This window comes from Corylus avellana, chromosome ca1, assembly GCF_901000735.1.
Source record: "Corylus avellana chromosome ca1, CavTom2PMs-1.0".
In the NCBI taxonomy this organism is placed as follows: Eukaryota; Viridiplantae; Streptophyta; class Magnoliopsida; order Fagales; family Betulaceae; genus Corylus; species Corylus avellana.
In genome coordinates this window covers 3,759,422-3,777,723 of record NC_081541.1, presented here as the reverse complement: position 1 = coordinate 3,777,723, position 18,302 = coordinate 3,759,422, and the positions used below count along the sequence as shown (strand labels likewise).

The following is an 18,302-nucleotide window of genomic DNA, read 5'->3' as shown; positions in this document are numbered from 1 at the left end:
ATTACGTAAATTCAAATCCTTTGTTGTATTAAAAAGAAAAATGCTTTGCGTGTCTTTTAAAAACACTTATATAATTAGTATTTTTTTAAAACGCTTATTTGAATTCACTTTATTGTATTAAAAAGTTTGAAAAATGCTTTGCGTGTTTTTTAAAAACACTTATATAATTAGTGTATTTTAAAAACACTTATATAATAGAGGGATGATAGGGACCTATGTAATAAGTGTTTTTAATAATTAACATGTTTCAAGCTGTTTGGAGGCAAAAAAAAAAAAAACAAGAGAGGAAGGTCAAGTCTGAAGCATTTTTGTCAAGAAAAAGAATACGTCGCCGTTTTTACAAAAAGGAAGATCACCGTTTGGGTTTTATTTCAGTACTCCCAAGTCCCACTACAAGTACAACTACCAGAGGAGACAGGAGAGGTGTAGTGTTGGGCTTCCTACGAGGTGAAAACTTTCAAAGACGTTCGTAATAGATGGGCTGGCTTGATGGGCCTCAACATGGCAGGCCCTTTTCTTTAAACGACACTCAAGGATCCGGCTTACAACTACAACCTGAAGAAAAATACAAGATCTCCTGTAATTTTAAATCTACGGTTGAGATTTCTCGTTTTTTTGTTTTTTTTTTTTCAAGATGATGTAACAAGGGCAAAAGCGGAAGAAAGCCAACAATTAAATTCAAAATCCTGTGATTCTTTTTTGGGGTAAGCAATTCAATTCAAAAGAATCACAGAAAGAGTCATTGGAAGGGAGACTAATTTCAAAATTCGAAAGTTCTAGAGGGAGAACTGAGAAGAGATAGATGGCAACGACGTCAGGGAATATCAAGGGATTCTACCGGCAGAGGAAGAACAGCGGCGTCACGAAGTCCTCTTCCGACACCAAGAAGGCCTCCAAGCCGCCTTCTTCTCTCAAGAAATCGCCCAAAGACGCCGCCATTTTCGGCTCCGATGTCACCCAACCCACCGCCCTCCTCTCCCACGGCTCCCATGACCTCAAAGGTCTCTCTCTTTCTCCCTCTCTGTCTCTCTCTGTCTATTAATTTACAGTTAGGGTTTTGTTTGATTTGGGTTTCAAAAATAAATCGATTTCAATATTTTTGAAAAGCGTGGATTTGAGAATCTTATCAAATGTGTGGTTCTGGGTGGTAGATGACTATGACGAGAATGAGGAGGTGTTGCGGGTATTCGACATGAACATGGCGTACGGGCCGTGCCTGGGGATGACCAGGCTGGCTCGGTGGGAGCGAGCTCGTGCTCTGGGTCTGAACCCTCCTGGAGAAATTGAGGGCCTTCTGAAAGCCGGGAAAGTTGGGATCCAGTGTTTGTGGGATGGCCGCGTGTAGAAATTTAGTATTGCTCCTTCTGGTGTTATTAGAATGTTGTGTATTGACTGGAAAAGTTGTGCTTTTTGGCTCGAGTGTTCAGCCTCTGGCTGCACCGACTTAACGTTTTTTTAAGATGGTTTTCGAATGTTGCTCTAATTTGCTACATAGTTTGCTGATCTTAATGAAGGCATTTGTCTCTTAAAAGTTGTTTGATTGATCATGGGTTTTACTTGCTTTTGCAAGTTGTGTGATTGACGAGCAAACAGCATATGCATGGATGTCTCAAAGATATTGGTAAATGTTTACTGGAGTGTCAGGAGTGAGATGATTTTGGTCGTTAAACAGTCAAGCTTATGTTGTGTTTTGTTGATCATCCTAGTGTTTCAAGTTGTATGCTTTCATGTTTGATAAAGGTATTCAACAAAGGCACGTCTAAGTCAAACACTACAAAGAAATTTTTGTCGCAGGAAGGTTAATTGGTTATGATAGCATACCAATGGTTAGCAGGTTGGATATTTATTGGTCCTTGTTTTGAATCTGCGACTTTACCAAATGCCTAATTCAAACGGACCTAAAGTGCAACTTCTTTCTTCCACACATATGCGTAAACTGATACGTGTCGTATCAGCAAGTAGCAACATAGCAAAATAAGAATAATAGAATAAAAATGTAATTTCTAGCATTATTCATAAACATATATCGGTGATTGGTTCGAGACATAGTAAGGAATACATTCCCAACCAAAAAGGAAAGGAAATTACATAAGTAGATCTTTGATACACAATCCAAAACAATAGCCCCTCTGTAGAAAGTAGCATTCAAATCCTCCACTATTGTATTAATACACCTAAAGCTAAAAGACTCAACTTTGAGAAATCTAAACACGATTATTTGTGAATTGAAACACCTATATATTGAGGATGACCATGTATGCGAAAAGAAATGAAAAATAAATAAACAAATATTGTGACAAATGCATCTCCGCCCTTCCATAATACTATTATCACGAGTCACTCCTTTTTCCTCCTGGTTTTGGATTTCACATAGTGAGGTATACACGATGACCAATAAATTGGCAAAATCGTGCACGCTGCCTGTATTAGGAGACCCCGCGGGAGCCCCGAAAAATCATTTCCTGTAACCCCAACATAGGATGCAAGTGCAACGCCAAGGTATCCACTCACTATGAATGCAAGGGCTATGGCAGACATGACAAATGCCATTAGAGATCCTTCACATCCATGAGGGCAGAACTGCGCTATCAGAACTGTAAATGGCAGAATCTTAAAAAAGAAGAGAACCTCCAACAAGCCTGAGAAGATCACAACATACGCAGAATCCGGCACACCCATCTTCTGATAAAACCCCTTCACAAACAACACATCCGATATCATAAATACCGCCATCAATGCCTGAATGGCTGAAATGAGTTTCCTGGGTGGGACTGACTTCAAGTAACGTTGGTAAATGATGCTCCAGAGAAGCATCGCTGCCTGACCAAAGACCTTAGAGAGACCCAGTACTGATGATTCAATCTTCAAATGCTGTGTCTGGTAAAAGAACATGGTGCCTGTTAGTGCTGGAATCATGGCATAGGATGCTGCAAACCATGTTAATGAGTAAGCAATCTCAGGTTTTCTTAATGCAACTGAGAGCTCTGAAAGTTGTTTTCTAATCCCTGCATCGGCTGCACTCTTGGGAAGGTTAAGAGAGCTTTCGCGGACAGTAAAGGTTATGAAAAACTGGAGAGCAAGGAGAAGGCCGGAAAACAGGAACATAGTTTGCGGGGAGCATCGATCAATGGCAATACCGCCTATGAGGTTTCCAAGGACTCCACCAGCAGAGGAAGCCATCCAAACATATGATTGGAGCTCTCCTGAGGAAGATGGCTGAGAACTTTTAGAAGAGGAAGTCAGTTGTTTTCCTACCTCTGCGACAATTGCATCATTAGCAACCTCAGCTATTGAAGCACCAAGGTTACCAAGTAGGAGATATAGGGTGATGGTGAAGATAGAGATGCTTGACGGGGAGATGATTGCTATAGCTAGCCAAGAAACTGCTTGTAATAAAGCTGCACCAACAAATTTGTGTAATTAATTAGAAAAACAAAATAAATTATATTGCATAGCAAAAACAAGATTAGATACAATAAAAGTAGAACCAAAAAAAAAAGTACATTTGGCTAGAACTCTCTAGTTCAGAAGTACAAGTGATCATGGTTTCAGTCAGACCTTTCTTCTACAAGCATCAGCAAATTATTACAGAATATAAGTTCAGATACGGTTGAACTTTAAGCAATTATGGTGTTTTTGAGCTACTTAAAACAATGAGGTTTAATTGATCACTGTTATAATGAAGGAAATGAAGAGTGCATTAGACATGGGTGTCCAAAATAAACTCCCAAGCCTGTGCATTCTAGAGTTTAGGTCCAAATCAAAGATTTGGTTTAATAAAAAACTGCAGATGGGTGATAAGAGAGATCTACCAGCTGCAAACGGCAACTAGAAGCCAGATGCATCATTAGAGAATTACATTTCACGAAGCAGATAAGCTTATGCCCTTTCTGGATTACCATTTTCATAAACAAATAGGATAGGTTTTTTCCCATCTAATTTTCCATAAACTGTTCAGCGCTGTTCTAAATTAAAATATAAGTATAAAAAATGATTGACAGTTATGAAATAGGAGCAAGGACCAATCCACACAGTGGGTTAACTACTTGTATCATTGTCTTATGCAACACAAATCAACCTGGGAAGCAAACATGAAAAGCAACATGGAAACAGTATATTAATTGTTTCAAGCAAGAAATCTTTTGGATTGCTGGAATCACACGGTGTTTTAACCAAAAGAACTTCTTGTGCAATTCATGTGTCTCTGTTTTTATGACCAGAAATGGTTTTTGGAAAATGGGTGATCAAAAGATCAAGCTGACTCCATGATAGGGCTGCTAAGCAGCTTCTCATTCTGCTCAGCTGCAAAAAGCAAGCACGCTTAGGTGGGAGGGATGAGAGAGCAAGCTGGCGTGGGGGCTTTGGCAGTAACATCCAAATAATAATTTAAAACTTTTTAAAAAAAATTATACATAGCAAAAATCAAAGTGGAATTTAGAAAAGATATTATGAAAAAACACAATATAAATTAGAGGAGATGATATCTTCAATAAGTTAAAATGAAGCATGTCTTTGTAGACTATTGAAATACACTATGGCCCCATTACTTCTGCACAAGAAATCAAGTATTTCTTTTTTCTTTGTTATATTGACAAATGAGGCCGCTCAATATTGAGATTGTAAGAATCCCTCTTAATAATAGAAGAAATTATGATCACAATCAGTTGAATGATGCCAGTGTCACCGCCAAAAAGTGTCCAATCTATTGTTCAAAAATTGGTGTCCTAGAAGTAAGAAGGAAGCCCCTTTTGGCTTGTTGACCAATCAGGTATCTTAGCATCAAAGCAAACTACGTATTTCTTGAGTCACAAGCTTTCATCAATTTTTGCATCAAGTTTCCATATTTCCCTTTCTTTACTAATATAAGCATAAAAATCCACATTCATAACTAAATATTTCCAATAGTAAGTAGATAACAATATAAGATCGCTCAACCTCAACAACAAGGTCGGTTAGATCAACCCTTCTAAAACATGTTTTTTTTTTTTTGTAAGCTTCTAAAACATGTTACGTCAAAACAAACCAAGTCTTAAATAACATTTAAGCAGATTTATAAGGTTCATGTCATATAGAACGTATTAGCCATTAGGCATCCATTTCTTTTGCTTAGCAAATGATTCCGGAGAGACATGCTTCTAAAACCTTAGATTTTTCACCATTTCATGCCCTCCTATGACCTACCTTGCATCTGAAATTCTTAAAATAAGGCAGATAAAGAACAATTAAAGAGTGTTTAAGTAGAAAAAGGGTTTTCCGGAATTTGTTTAAATCTAGTATACTAAATTGACATGTAAAATATATATGAAAATGCACGCAGGAATCACATTATCTGCACTTAATACATTATCTGCGCTAAAAAGTGAGAATTAAATCACATGCACTTTGAACACATGTCAACTGATCCGAGGAAATTCCTCCAACCGGGATAACTTTGTCCCTTTAACTAAGACTAGTGTACTAGATAAATGTCGGAGGTTTATGACTTAAGCACAAAGGAGGAAAAGAATTTTGCTTTCCATAAAGAAAGGAAAAGGCTTTCAGAACTTTGAATCTCCGCTACTTTCGCTTTTGCTCAGACCAGAAAATACAAACATTAGTTATTCCGAATATCGAATTTACTTTTTCTTTTTTTTTTTGGAAATTAAAGAAGGAAACATGAAAATTAAAATTCATAAGTAGCAATATTCATTTTCTGAATCCAGATTACCACCACTATTTCCATTATCTTCAAAACTGCCACTCCATTTCGGTTTTCGAACAAAATCTTCAGAGTCATATCAGACGACTAAGAACACAAAACAGATCGGATTTCCAAATCAACAATTCGGAGAACTTTGATTTCATTTGCATTTCGTTTTTTCATTACCTCCGATGGCGATGTAGGGAATGCGGTGCTGTCCGCCGACGTATACGGCGTCCGAAACGATGCCGTAGAGTGGCTTGGCGACCATTGGAAGGTTCGCCGAGTTCTGGAGGAGCTGCAGCGTGGAGGGGTCCACATTGAGCCCGTCCTTCAGAAAGAAGTTCACGGCCATCCACGGGAAGCACCTGAACCCTTGCACCCAGACCCCGAACCCGAGCAGCTTCCAGATCGGGTTCGGGTCCGGGCTCCCGCCTTCCGACGAGACCATTGGAGCTTAAGCGAGAGTCGGAGATAAGTTGGTGTACCTTGAAATGGAAATATGCGGCTTTCTGGGTTTTTTACATATCCCGGAGAATTGATATTTGATACGGTGCATTAATAAGGAAAGTTGTCTGGTGTGTTGGTCGTGTTATTGCGTGCCACGTGGTGGCCTCTATGAATCTCTCAGTTGATGACGTGTAGAATATTCACTCGGTTCTTCTAGTGCTTTTTTTTTTTTGTTTTTTATGAAGTAAAAGTTCTATTGCAAGGGAAAATCATTTTCTTGAAAATGCATTAGTCCTCAATAGATTAAGATTTTTATTTTTATTTTTTATTTTATAATTCATGGGGTATTTTATTATTTATATTTTTTTTATAAATCCTCAACTGTATTTTTGGATATTTTAACATGTTTTTTCCGTAAACTGTATTCGTATTAGATTATCATGATAATTTCCATTTGATTTAGGTAAAAAGTTATAATTCCCAAATGATCACTTTCTTGCTCCAAGATTTTTTTAAAATTTTTTTTGGCCCAAAAAAAGGGTTGTAGCAAGAAATTGGGAAATAGAAAACGACGAGAATTTCATAAAACATGAATAGTTTTGTAATAAAATAAAAACGGAAACTTTTAATGTCAGAAAGAAAGGCATAAGATTCTCAGAAAGAAAGGCATAAGATTCTGTCGACTGTCATGTATCTTAATTTTATTTTATTTTTCTTTTAGTATCATATTACACTGTTTATATAAGTAATTTAAAAAGGTAAAATAGGATTATCATGTGATTTAAACAAACTATTCGGGAAATTTAATTTACTACACAAATACGTGAGAAAATAAAATTTCTTTTCTTTTCTTTTTTCCTATCCTTGGTAAGTGCTTTTATGTAGGGGTTTAAATGGGAAGGATCTCTCTGGATGAGAATATTCGGTTAGGGCCAGCAATCCCTGGGGATTTCAACGTTAAATTATGGGTCTAACATATAATATTCGAAGTCACAAAGGTTCACAGAACTTTACCCAAAGCGAAGTTCCTCTTTTATTTTCTTTTTCTGAAGAAAACAAACAACTTTGCCGACAGTGCAAGGAAAGGGCAACAGATTTGATTATTCTTCTTCCACTCACATGGGTTTTCTTTTGAGAATAATATTCAGTTAATTATATTAAATAGGTATTATTGTCTTTTCATTTTTAGAGCAGACAAAACATACCCATATAATATAATTACTTGGATATTATCCAATTCAATTTAAATAAACTAGAAAATATCCTAATTCTTTTTAAATGAGCTTATGTCACGTCTGCTCGTTGATGGAGAAGGATTTGAAATGGAGAGGAGCCAGTTAATCCAAATATGAGGGGTAAAATTCTTTCAATTTATAATGTTGAGACAATTTTATCCCTCTTTTAACACTAATAGGTGAAATGGAGAGAATCCTATTCCGCCATTGACAACCATAGCAAGCATTCACATATTCACACGACACGTGTACATTTCTGTTGAATGTTCAAACTTATTTCATATAATTCTCTTTAACACGAGCTAAGCATTAACTTATCACCAAACTAGATAATTTATTGTTCATTTATTCAAACAACTTAATTAACGTATTCATTCTATATACAAAGCAAATGTCATGATTGCTTTAAAGTTTTCATGAATTCATATTAAATGTTAGTTAATTAATTATTGTTAAGATTTTATTATGAGTAATTAAATAAATTAACTCGAATCATAAACAATCTAATAACGAGTCTATATATTTGTCATATAGTATGTATATACAATATACATTCATTATACACAAATAAATACATAAACATAAACCCACTCATGTACAAACAAATACACATATCTATATTAAGACTCACAACTACGATAGTTCAAACTATATCTAGTCCATTACCACAAAACAAAAACAAAAAAACAAATTTATCTTTTTTTAAATACTTAACATGTTCTTATTGCAAATTTGAAAAATAATACTATAAACATAATAAAAATGAAGTTATATGAGCTAGTTGGAAGATTCAACATTCCTGTCAGAAACTGGAACTGTGATAGGCTTTCTTCATTTTCTATTGTAAGCCTATAATACCCAATTTATTAAGGCTTGTTCTTAATGAAATTTAAATAAGTAGAAATTATTTAATAAACACAGGCACAGGCACAAACACAAACACAAACCACCATCACAACCATTCTAGCAGTGAAAAGAGATGGTAGCCTAGCCGTTAAAAAACATGAGATCCAAATCTTTTGAAAGAGCGGGTAGGTAGGGGGCAAAGAATTGATAGATTGCCACAACCATTACCATTTCCTGCTCTTGATCCCATGTGAAATTACACGCACTAACTAAATGATATTCCTAGGGAAATTAACTACTGCTGAAAGAAGTTCCAAATTGAGTCTCTAGTATCATCTTCTTGGAAATATAAAGCTTAAAACATTCTCTCCTTTCTCTTATGGTGAAAATGTCAACAGAACCAATGAGCTCTACGCCAAATGACACTTCCTATCTTCATAAAAATGGGATGAAGGGCAAGGTCATAGGTTCAACATCACTGGATGCATGTGTAACTTATTAACGACAAAAAACGTCAACAGATAAAAAAAATAAAAAAATTAGAGAAAGCAATGCTGGTGGCAAAAACAACTACAACATACAAGGGTAAAAGGCAATTAACATGTAACAAAATCTGCATATTCATCATCTAATTTGTTAAGGGATGCAACCTTCTTTGACATTCAAGGAGACATAAGTGCACAACTGGAAGCATTGCAGTGGATCTTAAAAAAGCAAACCTATCACAGCAAGTACTTCTCAACAACAGTCCGTCCAAACTTTTCTTGGACATCCTTTGGAGTTTCAATCTGTAAAGTTCACATATAAGAACAGTTAAACATGAAATCTCAGAGAATAGACCCGTTTAAAAAAGCATCCATAATATTGTAAGTGGGCTACTTACTGCATTAAGAGCTTTGAAGAGAACCTTAACAGTGTTGTGAGGATTCCTTGAACCAACGACCTATCAAGAGTTTTCATGGTTAGTGCAAACACCAAGATTGCAGGAAATATCCAAGTGACATGGATTCAGTTTGGTAGTTAATTACCTTGGACTTTATATTTTTAAAACCAGCCAAATTCAAAATGGTTTGGACAGTTTTCCCCGCTTTCATTCCTGTCCTGGTGGGTGCAGGCCAAAGATACACCTAAAAACATATGCAGATTTAAACCCAAGTTGTAATTGCACAAAGAATCCAAGAAAAGGGGGAAAGAAAGAAGACAGTATTTACTCAAATGGAAAAAGATATGGAAAGTCGATAGAAATCTAGATGACTACCTTGGTCTTTTTATATGTTGTTTGAATTGCATGCGCAATTGTATGCTCCTCATGCCGTTCCACATAGTGAAGATTCTGAAAGCATTTCTCATATGCCTGGTTGTTTTTGAACCAATCAGATAAGACGTACAAAAACATCATGTCAGTCACATAAGAGAGGGCATCTGCAAACGCACACTTTCTCATGCAATTGAAATGAGAATTCGTCATACAGTAGGTTCCAATATATGAAATAAATATTTTAAACACAAGAATAAGGATTGAAGTTACTTATCACAAAAAAAAAAAAAAAAGAATAAGGATTGAAGTTTTTCAAAGAGCAAAAGGAGTGGCAATAGTTACCATACTCACAGGGTTAATCATCTTGCCCTAAGAAACTAACCATACTTTGTACAGAAAAGAAGGTGGTCAAAAAACAACATTGATGAAGCAGGCATAGCTGAAATAAGAATATAGAATGTAAATGGAAACCAAAGAAATATATGAGAAAGTAATGCATTTCCCAAGTTCAAGCCTGCAGGTAGCACCGAAGGACATGAAAAGGAAATCAGCTAAAAAGGTAAAATTGTGGGACTGAATTAGATAATGAAAAATGAAAACCGATCCTGGTCAATGAGAGCAAATGAGCACCAATAGGAAGTGATATAGATCAGATCAAAGGCAAATGAAGGAGAATGAGAAGGCCTTGAAGAATATTTACAGAGACTTGTAAAGATGACAGACAAAAATGGTAAATATGAGATTCATCCACTTGACTTCAACTAGATAGGGTAGGAGTTTTTGTAGTTCTTTAAAGTTGCATTTATCCATCCTAGTTTATCTACTTTGGACAAAGAGCGCCAACAAATGCTGTTAACCAGGAAATCTCCACAACCATATTCCTACAGAGGTTTTTCACTTGAGATCATATCACACAATCCTTCTCTCTTAAAGATGCAACTCCCCAAGCTCACTAGAGAAAATTCCATTGCAATCATTCGTCTTAAAAACACACTAGCCAGGATTCCAGACCTACGTGGGAAATAACTAGAGATTTCCCCACCCATTGGGCACCCTTGGCACTATGTTCCTGCATTATATCAAAGGAAGAAATAACTAGAAACATCAAAGTATTACTGGATTAGAGAACCCCTCCTACCTACTGATGTGGAAGCTCCAACCCTGCTAGTCTCTTGCTAATAGCTCCCATATCCCTAAATAAGACAAACATAGAGTTCTGACTGAGATGAAAACCAAACACTTATGTGGCCACCCATTCACTGCACCAATAAACCAGGGGCAATAATTCCAAGATAGCATACTGGACGTCAACAAAGCCTAGTACTGTAAACAGATTTACCACATCAGACCAAGGTATATCCATGTATGGTTCACTGGAAACTTTATGAGCAAACTAGAATTTTGACCCTCTAACTCAGGCCAGTTACTATTTGATCCCTAAATGACAGAATGTAGCAATGTTAGGACTGAATTTTGAATTCGTTTCAATATCAATCTTCCGTTCAAAATACTTAAATTTTATAAATGATGTCAGCATATGCCCATCACCTGATGCATTTTATCCCAAGTGTTCACATGGATATCAATCACACTCAAATGACATAACCAACAAGGCTCACAATAATAAGAAGCAAGCTCTCTCTATCTCTCTCCGTCTGATTTTTTCCCAAGCTTCGTTTCTCTGCCATTAGGCTTGGACCAAGGCTCACAAATAAGTGGCAAGCTCTCTCTCTGACTTTCTACCGAGTTTGGTTTGTCTGCCATTGGGATTGGACTGAGCATCTATGGCCCAAGCCAAAGGGAAAATAAGAAGAAGGGTGAGGAATGTGAAGAGAAAAGTGGTTGGAGCCCACCTGGTGGCATTTCCATGGGATGGTCGTGAAGGTATTGACCACACCTTGGACTTTATTGAACAAGCACACCAGATCAAGGGCTCCTGGCTTTATTGCCAATGGCCATGCTTTTGATGGATGACACATTGAACTGTGATGATGCTCGCGGTGGCCGTGGTGTTGTTTTTCTGGCTTAGATCGTGGGGTTTCAATCAGATTTTGTGCAGATCTAGTGGCTTTGTGGTTGTTTGCATTTGTGCTTTCATTTTGGGGAAATTTGAGCTTTGGAGTTTGTTTGTTGGTTAGGAAAATGAAGAAGAGTACAAGAATATGACATTTTGAATCTTTTGTTTCGGTTGGTTTTGTTCTCCTGGGTAGAATGAAGGCTTTGGCCTCCATTTGGTTGCTGGGATCCATAAGCCACGAACTGCAAAGAGAGAAAGAAAGAGGAGGGAGACACTGTCTCATTTTGAATACAAATGATAACCAATAAAGACAAAAAATGCCACATGGTCAGCCAAATGCAATAAAATGGGTCACGTCATTGATCACGTGTTAATGTGCTCTGCAAAAAATTTACAGATTTTGGATGGAGGGTTGAAGATTGAAACGATATATAAAATCCGGGCTTAACATTGCTAAGTCTTGTAGTTCAAGGACCAAATATTTACTGATCCCAAAGTTTGAGGAGCAAAATTGTCGTTTGCCCAAACTTTCTTCGAATCAGTTCCAATTAGATGATCTAGCACCCCATTAACAATTATAGTTTGAATGCAGCTCTAACTAGAATCAAATATCAAACCAACAAATTCATAAGTTCCTAAAATCTCTATAAACACAACTTTTTTATACATAAAATCATCAATATATAGAAGTATATGATAATTCTTGCACATTGTACAAGATTCTGTATATATTGAGTATTATACAACATATATTGCATATTATTCATATCATGACCCATATCTTAATAACAGATCAAGAAAATGTGAAACAATACCAAGTTATAAAGCAGGATATAAACAAATATGATCCAGAAGAATTCATAATAGAATGAATAGCACCAAAAAATAGATACCTTTTGAAGAGCAATAGGAATTGCAGGGCCTTTGGCTTTAGCATAACCAACAACACCATGATAGTTTCCACAAGCTAAAATAGCAGTGTATTTGACCACTTGCCCACCCTAGATCATATAGATTAAGATATAAATAAACAAAAAAATAAAAAGTATTCTCAATAAAGATAAATTGAAGGGAGTCGATACCTTTGTAACTTTACAGGTTCGATTTACATCAATCAATTTCACATCAAAACCCTGCCATTAAATAATAACGAGCTTGAGCTTTTGTAGAAAGAATGGAATGATTAAAAAATCTGGACAGAGGAAAGTATAACACTAATTTTAAAAACTGGAAAACAATGCAAAATAATCTACAATGAAGATAACAGCAGTATATATATATATATATATAGAGTAACCACATGACAGAACAAACTTTATTAAACATAGTCAAAATCATAAATATAAAAGGTTTGATAAAAAGCAGAAAAAATCATCCCAGGATAATCAGCATAGATCTTTCAGGACAAGGCATTCACCATGCATATTATGCACATCTATTTTTTATTTTCAGGAAGTATAGAAATTTATTTACAATACTCAAATAATTGGCTTCTCACTGATTTCCATCAACCAAAAGTTCGTTCATATGGATGAGACATTAACAGAGGAAAGAGAGTCAACAAAAAAATTCAATTAATTTTTTTTTTAATTTTTTTATAAGTAATCACAAGATCATTAAAAAAGCACAAAGGCGCAACCTAAGTATATAAGCGAGACACCTAACTAGAAGAAGAGAAAAGATATAGAAAAACTTGAAAGCTAGAAGTATTAAAAACAAAGGCAGCAGCCCAACGGTAAAGTGTCTTAAAGAAGAACGCTTTAAATTCAACCGATGTCCACTCATGGTCCTCAAAGTTCCGATAATATTCCTTGCCTCAAAAGACACCACATAAGGCTGGACATTATCATCTTCCACACTGCATCAAATTGAACCTACCAACTTGCCCTCTCCAGCATGCGAAAAGGCCTACCATCGAGTAGGCATAACCCAAGCCAGCCCTACATTGCTAAAGATAGTGTTCCAAAGAGCATTGACAATCTCACAATGGAGCATAAAGTTATCCATTGACTTCCCACTCTTCTTACACATGCAGTAGTACCAATCAATTACAATGATATGCTTCTTCCTAAGATTGTCCATGGTGAGGATATTCCCTAATACGGCCGACCAAACAAGGAACATCACTATCAAGGGAATTTTGGCAACAATTTTGCATGTTCCACCCACTAAGCTAATAGGTCAAAAATCCTTAAATGTTAACAACCCCTGATTTCCTCTTTATAAGAGCAATGAAGGTGGCATTGAGGCTTCTTGTTAAATAATAAGAAGTAATGGTTGCCTATATGTAATGGTCTATTCCTATCCTATCCTATAGTAATGGTCTATTAAACAAAGATCAATCAAAATAATGTATGCTACAAGCTCAAAGTCATATTGAAGTTCCAGAGAAGCTTTTAAAGCAAACATGGTTCCAGCTAGGCATTTACACATATCTCTAAGAAAAACAGTGACCAAAGGATAGAATTCCACTTTAATAGAGGCATTTTTCTTGATACGACTATGGATGAATGAGCATAAACTGATGCCACGATTTAGAACAGATAAAAAGAATCACTCACCATTAATCAGGATAACACACATAACCATATAGTTAGCAATTGTCTCATTATCTTTTTCCCCTATAAACATCGATGAACTTCTCAAGATATGTCAATAGTCATTGTTATTTAAATGATTTTTCATCACTTCAATATGCAACTGATTATGGTAACATTTAATCGTATGAATTGAACAGCCAAGAAAGCAAAAGAAGTTAACTTCATCAAAACCAAATGAAATTTGTTCGATAATTGCAGGACCAAAAAAAAAGGGCCAAAGTGAAAAGAAGTGAAGAAAAGCTACAACCAACAGAATTGCCTAGTACTAGCATGACAATATTAACAAGATGAAGAAGGGAAAAACGAACATCACTTTGGCACAAACATTTCCTCAATTTACAAACACTTAGTATAATAAAAAAACCATAAATCCTTAATCATGATGAATTTTATCTATTAACAACAAAAACCTAGAAGGATGATCACATGCACTTACTTTCCTGTAAAGAGGTCTTCTTTTCTTCTCTGTCAACTCATTTCTCTCCTCAGCAAGATCTCTGATTTCTTCCTCTAAAATCTTACCCTTCTTTCCAAATGTATGATCCAACTCAGCCAGCTTCTCTTCAAGTTTTTTGTCAATGGCATTAAGCTTCTCTAACAGTATGTCATCCCTCTCTTTCATGTCATCAAACTCTTCAACATCATCGTCATCCCCTTGAATCATTTGCTTTGCCTTTTCAAATCCAGTATGCTCCAAAAGTTCAGCAGACGCCCCAACTTGTTCATGCTGAATAACTCCGAAGTTGGCAGGATTCTTAGGATCATAAGCTTCCTTCCACTCCACTAACCTCATGGCCCTATTTAATTTATGCTGAAGAATGAATTTATCCTTTCCCTCTGCTACTTTCAAACGGTTCATCAACTCACCAATGACCCGATACTCGAGCTGAAGTTGGAAATGCTTTTGCTCAAACTTGTCTATTTTATTCATCCATTTGAAGGCATCATCAAGTGTTTCTGTTTGATAATACCGAAAAGAATCCAGATCAATTTGCATTAAAAAAACTCTCTCTCACACACACGCACATACACACAGTGCTTTTTTTGATACAACATTTATTAGAGCACCATACGTTCCTCAGCAACCAATGTACTCTTTTTTTATTTTTGACAAGTAACAGAATTTTCATTGGGGAAAAAAAAACCTAAAACTTTAACCCTCAAGCGCCCGCATGTAAAGCACTTTATTCACTGTAAATCTAGTAAAATAGATCTAAAATTCAATTTTCATTTCTTTTCCTACACTTTCTTCTTTTCTTTTTTTTTGATAAGTATTTCTTTTCCTACACTTTGTAATCAACCAAACATATATCCTAACAATTTCCTGTAAAAACTACAAACACAAAAGGCAAGGTATCAATCAAAACAAGCTGGAAAATAACGCACTCAAATCCAATCTCTAATTTCCATTTTCTATACTTCTCCCACACTTTCTAAGCTACCAAACACATCATCCCAAAATCTTCCACTCAGCATTACAAACAAAACAAGGACTGAACTGTAAGCCCAGTTTTCAATATTCATTTTCCAGTCCCTTTCTTATGCTTTATAAGCAGGAAACACATGGTACCCACTTGTCCCACTGAACATTAATAACCAAAACTCAAACCATCTAAACAAACAAGGCCGCATTTCATACCAGCCTCGGTAAAGTTCTTGAGAAACTCCTCGTGCCGCTTGAACTTCCTCTCGAACTCGTCCCGCCTCTTCTTCATGGCATCACCGCTAAAACGCTCGTCGTCATCGTCACTATCGGAGTCCGTACGCTCTTCGTACTGGTTCAAGTCCCCAGTGTCCTTGAGCTTCTCCTTCTCAAGCTTCTCTATCAATGGAGCAACCCCCATGTAGTCCTCCTCATCCTCAGCGTCGATGTCTTTGGTGTCCAAGCCAGTCCTTTTCCTCTGCTGTCTTTCTCTCTGCCTCTCTCTCTCCACCTCGGCCAGAAGATCCTGGGCCACCCTGTTTGATGCAGTGGAGTAATGGGTCTTGGTTAGAAATGAGAAATGCGGTGTTTGGGAGGTGGGAAAGTGTGGGAAAGTGGAGATTTTCCGAGAGTAGTGTAGTGGATGTTTGGTGGGTCTCCTCAGGGCCTGATAGTGGAGAAGGACGCGTGACCATGAGAACTGCCGTGATTTGGTGGCCATTGTTGTTGTTGTTGGTTCTTTTGTTATCGATTCATTGGATTGGAGATGAGAAGAAATGCCTGCGATTTTCACCGGGGAAACACAGAGAAAATGAGAAAATTTTGCACTAGGGGTTAGGGTTTTTGCTTTTTGCTTTTTCTTTTTTAAGCGTTTGACCCAGTACCCCACATGTTGGCTTGAGATGGACTTACTAACAATTGGTTTTGGGCCAAGTAACTGGGCTTAGTTTAAAAGTTTTGTTTTTATTTTTATTTTTATTTTTCCATTTCTTCGTCTGCTTTTTCTTTTCAATAATTTGAAATAACTTTATGAGTAAGAGCATCTCCAGTAGTGTAGCTAAAAATGAAATATTAGCTATATTTAGCTATTTTTGTCTTTTTTTTTTTTGCTCCAACATAATAGCTTCATATTAACTATTATGCTTTAACTGTTATAGTGAATAACTTCATATTGCTATTAATCGTAGCACATTAGATTGTTGAATATAATATTATTTTCACATTATTTTATCTTTCTTCTCTCTTCTCTGTTTATGAATTTATAATACAAATTCAAGTCTTTTGAATCACTAAAAACTCTCTTAAAAAAATTGAATAGCAAAGCGAAAGTGAGAGAGAGAGCGCTAATTGCAGAGCTGGCCATGAGGGGTTGGGGTTAAGAGGAAATAGCTGGTCATAAGAAATTTGGGTTTGGGTTGAGAGGAAAGAGGCAAAGCGAGAGTGTGAGAGAGAGATATAATTGCAGAGCTAGCCATAGGGGGGTTGGGTTGAGAGTAAGAGAGAGAGAGAGAAAAAGTGAAATAATGATAATAAAGAAATATTAAAAAATAATATTTTTTAAAAATAGATAATTAAATAAAGAATCTATTAGAATTTGTATTAAAAAATGAGAAGCTAAAATAGATAATAGTACTTTTTGACTAGGTGGAATATCTCTTAATGCTAGAGATGCTCTAAGAATGTATGATAAAAGTACTACAATTTTATTAAAAAAAAATTCACTAATTGATGTGGTACCTCACATGATGCTTATCGTGTCATTCATTAAATAATTAAATTTATGTGTCAAATTGTGATTTAAAAAATGTTCATTCATGTTGTTCTACATGACAGGCATGTGTCCTGCTATGTGAATTTGCAAATAAATTGTAATAAAAGCTACATTGCCTTACATATTTCTTAAATTTAATATATTTAAAATCTTGAACATGAAATTGTTTCACAAACCATAAGCTATAGTATCTCTCAATATATAAAAAAATCACATTTTTTTAAGCTACTTATTTTTTCAAAACACTCATCTCACTCTCTATTTTAACTATTCAATTTTACTATTTTATTTAAATATTATTTCTCAAATGTTTTTGTATTCTTTCTTTATTGAAAGGAGAGAGAAGAGAGAATGATATATATATAATTGTTAACGCATTTAGAGTATTCAAATTTTTACGCAAAATGGCTTATCAAAACATACTTTATCTAGTTTAGCTAATGAATTTTTAAAAGTTCCTTACATCCGATTAGATATATTTTTATCTATATCATTTAAATATATATATTTTTTTACTTTTTATTGGGAAAAAGTGGAAAAAATTTGGAGAAAAAAAAGAGAAAATAGGAGAGAGAAATAATAAAAAATAAAATGGCTCACTTGAAAAGTGCTACTACATTTAATACCTTTTTTTTTTTGTTGCTCTTCCAATTAAATATTCATTTTGCATTTTTTTTTGTTGGCTAATCCAATGTAGGTTTTTTTTACAAATTTGATTAATCATTTTAGATAAAAGTAATATTTGGCTCTTTCATTGTGAATGCTCTTAATACTCGTTTGATAAAAAAATTAAAAGCGCTTTTAAGGGTCTAGAAAACATATTAAATGACCAAAAAACATATTAAATGGCCAAAAAACACTTTTAGCAAAAGCTTAAAAATAAATTTTTTGCCAAAAAGCTTTTTTTAACTTAAAAATTCTATTTCTCAAACATAATCCCAAACATGCTCTTAATTAGATGCAGATGATTATTCATCCAAATTTGCATTATGACTAGCTAAAATACGGTAGCCCATATGAGG

At 35.5% G+C, this 18,302-nt stretch overlaps 3 protein-coding genes across 3 annotated transcripts; 1 reads left to right on the top strand and 2 right to left on the bottom strand.

The window, feature by feature from the left end:
- The first annotated feature begins 694 nt into the window (after positions 1-694).
- LOC132167061 (uncharacterized) lies at positions 695-1,542 on the top strand. Its single transcript, XM_059577955.1, has 2 exons — positions 695-1,001; positions 1,152-1,542. The coding sequence occupies exons 1-2, from the start codon at positions 803-805 to the stop codon at positions 1,343-1,345; spliced, it is 393 nt and encodes a 130-aa protein (XP_059433938.1). The 5' UTR covers positions 695-802; the 3' UTR covers positions 1,346-1,542.
- A 444-nt stretch (positions 1,543-1,986) lies between these two features.
- Positions 1,987-6,208, bottom strand: LOC132178547 (probable folate-biopterin transporter 7). The gene is made up of 2 exons (XM_059590992.1): positions 5,867-6,208; positions 1,987-3,398 (listed from the first exon to the last, which is right to left on the bottom strand). The coding sequence occupies exons 1-2, from the start codon at positions 6,129-6,131 to the stop codon at positions 2,338-2,340; spliced, it is 1,326 nt and encodes a 441-aa protein (XP_059446975.1). The 5' UTR covers positions 6,132-6,208; the 3' UTR covers positions 1,987-2,337.
- Positions 6,209-8,789: 2,581 nt separating this feature from the next.
- LOC132178539 (uncharacterized) lies at positions 8,790-16,377 on the bottom strand. The gene is made up of 8 exons (XM_059590980.1): positions 15,726-16,377; positions 14,523-15,043; positions 12,569-12,619; positions 12,380-12,487; positions 9,470-9,565; positions 9,240-9,338; positions 9,095-9,154; positions 8,790-8,999 (listed from the first exon to the last, which is right to left on the bottom strand). The coding sequence occupies exons 1-8, from the start codon at positions 16,228-16,230 to the stop codon at positions 8,934-8,936; spliced, it is 1,506 nt and encodes a 501-aa protein (XP_059446963.1). The 5' UTR covers positions 16,231-16,377; the 3' UTR covers positions 8,790-8,933.
- Positions 16,378-18,302: the final 1,925 nt, after the last annotated feature.